This window comes from Centroberyx gerrardi, chromosome 10 (assembly GCF_048128805.1).
Source record: "Centroberyx gerrardi isolate f3 chromosome 10, fCenGer3.hap1.cur.20231027, whole genome shotgun sequence".
Classification (NCBI taxonomy): domain Eukaryota; kingdom Metazoa; phylum Chordata; class Actinopteri; order Beryciformes; family Berycidae; genus Centroberyx; species Centroberyx gerrardi.
In genome coordinates, this window is record NC_136006.1 from 2,069,664 (window position 1) to 2,074,663 (window position 5,000).

At 42.3% G+C, this 5,000-nt stretch overlaps 1 protein-coding gene across 1 annotated transcript in view; it reads right to left on the reverse strand.

Moving 5' to 3' along the window:
• Nucleotides 1–5,000, reverse strand: part of LOC139913433 (ras-associated and pleckstrin homology domains-containing protein 1) — a 44,163-nt gene that overhangs the window by 35,428 nt on the left and 3,735 nt on the right. Inside the window, exons 6-7 of the mRNA XM_078286159.1 lie at nucleotides 4,491–4,649; nucleotides 3,531–3,710 (exon numbers count right to left, since the gene is read on the reverse strand). Coding sequence (XP_078142285.1) covers nucleotides 3,531–3,710; nucleotides 4,491–4,649 — 339 coding nt within the window. The remainder of the gene's footprint in view (nucleotides 1–3,530; nucleotides 3,711–4,490; nucleotides 4,650–5,000) is intronic.

The window sequence follows — 5,000 nt, forward strand, 5'->3', positions numbered from 1 at the left end:
CAAGGAGGCTTCGTACTAAAATATGAGCAAATATACTTATCAAACAGAGGGAATTAGAAATAAAGGCCTGTCTCTAATATAAGCCTGCTTCCAATAAAGGCCTGGTACCCTCTGCAGTTGAGGTAAATAAAGGCACGGGCCAATATTAGAGGATTTACGGTATTTACATCTGTATATGTTTGGCACATCTGGTATGTGTTTGTACCACATTATCATACACATTTATAACTAGATATACATAAATATATATGCACTTACATATGGCCTATATACCCATGTACTCTGGATTTGTTGCGTTCTTGTATTCTCTCTGTTTTTAGCCTTTCTATTTTTATTTCATTACTTATGTACATTGTATATGACTCATTAGTGTGCTGTCCTCTAATATAATGTGTCTGCTGTACAGTTTCCCCTCAGGGGTCAGCAGTCCTGTCCCGTCCCATCCTACACTAAACACTATGAATGTTCCTTTATTTAACTGTTGCTCCTCCAGGAAGGAGACTGAGCTCCACTCTGCTCCACCAGTAAACCCCGGTCTGGACTGGAGACCCCGAGCAGGTCTGCAGCAGGTCGGGGGTTCGGGGTCTTGCTCAGCGGCTCCCTGACAAGCCAGATGTTGTCCAGGGATTCAAACCAGCAACCTTCCAGACCCGAACCTCGAGACTCCCCTGACCCCTCCTTACAGGGCAGGAAACCAGTCTGAACCGGCCTTAGAACTGGCCTGGTATCTGAATGTGATAAATCCATGTTTTTTTTTATTGTCTTATTTGTTTATCTTATTTGTTTATATATATTTATTTCTGAGTACTTGGAGATAACCACACACTGTTCCATTCTTTTCTATATACTGTACATATTTATTTGTTTTTGTATTGGAGGAAATTTAATGGAGATTGTGTCTGTTTTGTACCAAAAACCCCAATAAAAAGAGTTGGAAAAGAAATCAATCGCTGGTCTACATCTCTATTCATCTGTTCCTCTCTGTCGTTCTTTCTCCAAAGAGAGAGAGAGAGAGAGAGAGAGAGAGAGAGAGAGAGAGATGTAGTCTATCTGCAGCAGTCCCACTTTCTAATAAGCTGGACTCATGGGAACAACGCTCTGGGCAAAACACACAACGCCACATCCTCTCTCCTCTCTCTCTCTCTCTCTTCTTCTTATTTCTCTCTCTCTCTTTTCCCAGACCTCTTCATCTGTGTCACTCTGTCTTTGCCTCTCTCTCTCTTTCTCTCTCTCTGTTTGCCCTTTATTCTCTGATGTCCCTTCTCCCTCGTTCTTTTCTCGTCTCGGTCATTCGCTGACTCACTCTCTGTATTCTCTCCTCTCATTATTCTAATTTTATTCTTTCATCCCCTCCTCCATTTTCTCCTCCCTCTCTCTCTCCATCTCTCTTATACTGCTCAGTTTTGCAGTAGTATCTCTTGTGGTGAATTGGAGCAGTAACCCAGTTTTTTTTAAAAAGGGGTTCGGGGCAGAAAAGCCTTTGAAAGTTACGAAAATGCCTGTGAATGAAAATTGAGCGGCTCCAAAAATGACCCTGATAATTTAGCCTTAGAGAAGTCTTTTTTTTACATTTCACCTAGTTTTCCTTTTTTCATTTTCAGTCGTCACACATGACTGTGACCGCTGTCCCCTGAGGGCCACCGTAGCTGATTCATAGGAGCGTATGACTGTGGGATTCTCTCAGTGCATTCTGGGAGAGAAGAAGAGCGTTTTTTGATCAGAAGAGAAGCGAGTTCGCAGCCTGCAGGAGGAGAACATGCCGACCAACTCAAACCAATTCAAAATAAAACAGCCAACATGGTAAAAAAAAAACAACAGCAGGGTGAAGACGGACAGAGAGTCTTCTGGAAGCTGCTGCCGGGTTCCAGCAGTGGGAAAGAAGTTTAAACAAATCTTAAAGCTACAAAATGATTTGTATTGTATTGTATAGTTCAATGAAATTGTCCCAGAAAAGGACCAAAAATGCCCTTTGAAAAAAGTTAATTTCTTACCTAAGGGGGCAAAAAATGCATATTGTCATTCATGGTACTATAAGGTGCTTTAAAAGTGTCCACCATTTCTATTCTATTCTATTCTATTCTGTTCTATTCTAGTCATATTCTAAATCATTTCTGCGTGCAGGACATAATCTCTTGGTAATCTGCTCTAGCTGCCGGTGCGGCCTCAGGGACCCGGCGGTGGACAGGTGTCCATCAGCCTGCCGTCTGGAGGATGAAACAGTGAATTAGCAGAGAGGCAGATCCTGATGAAGCTGTGGAAGAACCAGCTCCGAACTGGAAACACTGGAAGAATCTCATGTCAACCCTCTGGCGGCCATCTTGGAGGTCCTCAGCTCTGTGAACAGCTGACTGTGTTTCTGTCGTCTCAACAGAACTGAACAGACGGTTAATTTCTGTCTGTTTCTGACTGAACTGATCATTTCATCACTGATCCATCTGATTGATTTAGTGTTTAGATAATGTCAGCTTGTTAGCTAGCTAACCATAGTATCTGGTCAGCTAACATCACTGTCTTGTTGTTAACACATCTGATTAGCACACTAGCTAACGTAGCTAGTAGCAGCTAGCGTTAGCATGTTCACATTAAAGTCGAGATGAAACGGCATTTCGAGAGTATCTAACTTCCGTATCGTGACGTATTTCCGAGTGAAACAGGAAAGACAGGCGGGACGTAACGTTGGGAGGAATTTGATTTGAACGTTGAAAAGTTGGCGTGTCATAACACCCGAAGACACACCGAAGTACCGTGCTGTTGCTAGCTAGCTAACTAATGAATCTTAGCTCTGTGCGCTAAAAGTTGAAGATTGATTGATGGGTGGATGTCATGATATTATTGGTTGAAATTGGTTGAGGCATGCTTACGTAAGCACACGGCATATTTTGTTTTACAGGAAGAAAACATGATTGAATTTTGATAAAAGTATACAAAGAAGTTGATATTTTTTTATTTTTTTGGCATATATTGTTAAGTAGGTGCACAATATGACCGGGGATGTGATCTGAAAGGGTTAAAAAGGCATTTTTCATTTCATCTCGACTTTAACATCAGTGTGTTTGCCGGCTAGTTAGCTAGCTAACAGTTTGTTCAGGTTAACTGAGCTGACTCTTCTCAAGCTACAACTCAGAGTGTTTTGGAGTAGAGACTAGGGCTAAAGACAAGACAGTTTACTGTGTCACAGTAACCAAATCCACCTTATCACACTATTCACTTTTACTGAGAACGTTACTGAATGGATCTACAGACACACCACAACAAGCTGACTCAGCTGCTCTCTGTTAGCTTGGTAGATAGTGATGGACCTCCAAGATGGCTCCATGTGGTGCGAGGCCTGCAGAGTCTTCAGAGTCTGCATCAGCGTGACGAAAATGCTGCATATTGAACATGTTTTAATTGCATTTTTATCTGTCATCAGTCTCTTTGCTGCATGCACCTGGAAGGAGTAAGGTGAGTTTCAGCCAAACATTTAAAAAATATCCATTCATTCATTCATTTGTTCAGATCACTACTACAACTACAAAGTGGGCGTGTACCTCTGTGCTAGCCTGCCCTGGATTGGCTCCTTCAGGCGGGGGCGTGGCCGCAGACTGCAGGCTGTCGGTCTCGGCGGAGCGCAGGACGCTGTCCAGCGAGTCCATGGAGGAGGCGGAGTTAACGGAGACTCCGGACGCCGAGGTGACGGAGGAGCGCGAGGAGTGAACCATCGAACGCACCTGAGAGGAAACAGGAGAGGATGAAATACATTTGTTCTGTTCCTTTATTCATCCATCCATCCATCCAAGGTTTTTGTTTGATCTCTCTTTGATTTGAAGACTATTTCAAAAACTCTATTCATCTGTTTTTTGAAAAAAGAAAAATTATTACTTGAAGTTCATCTTTCCACATCTATAAAATCTTCTGTCAACCAAAGATTCATTTTCCTCAATAAAGTAAAATCATTTTTTGTGCTACTAATCATTTTCTACATCACTTTTTTTCCAAAATAAATCTCCAATATTCAGTTCTTTCCTCTCCTTCCTCACTTCCTCATTTGATCAACACTAACACCCAGATCACAATTAATGCATCAAATACATTTTGTCTCAAATTCAATTCATTTCATTTCAGTGTGAGAAGATATGAAACTGATTAGGTGTGATCATCAATTGTGGAAAAACAAATTTTCATTGCATCAACTTTGGTCCACTGATAAAGATTTTAGCACAAAAACATCACAGAGAGATGAAATAACATTTGGTGTTGTGTGGAAATGCATTATTAATGCTTAAGTAGAATACGATTAACACACAACACACTGCAATACTTCTCTCTTATGAAATATAAATAATAATAATAGCTCTTCCGCTGCAGAGCAACGCTTTCAACAGATTAAATGTAATCCAAACCTTAAGCCTGTTACATAAACTGCAATCAAACCTACAATTTTAAACGATTTTACTTAAAAAATAAATCAAGACAAAATGAAAAGGCGAAGGTCATCTGGCTTCGTTTACCTCGTGTTCGCTGACGGTGCCGACCGACCCCGTGCGCCGGTGCTGCCGGTGAGAGGAGGCGGGGCGTCGCATCGTGGCCGAGTAGGAGGAGGAGGAGGAGGCGGAGCCAAGAGAGTGGGAGGAGCTCTGGCGGGCGGCTTCGTCCATACTGAGAGACGCCTGAGGGAGACGAGACGGAGAGACGGGCTTCAGCTTCATGTGGAAACAAAGGTGAGACTGAAGGAGAGACCAGTTTCCTGCTGGTGGCGTCAGGAGGGGAGGAGCTTACTGTTCTACTGCCATCTGATTACGGAGGCTTTGATTCAAACTGTCTCTCCGTTCAGTTTGTGTCATAGGTGCAATGAATTATGGTCATTGTAGTTCACTAACTAACACACTGTCGGTGCTCGGCAACAATTAAATCTTGATTGAAAACGACATCGGTGAGAACAGCCAGCTTCATGCATCGCGGCACCGGAAAAAATCCAAAACATTTTTTTTTACCATTAGATGTCAGACTTAAAGCTGCAC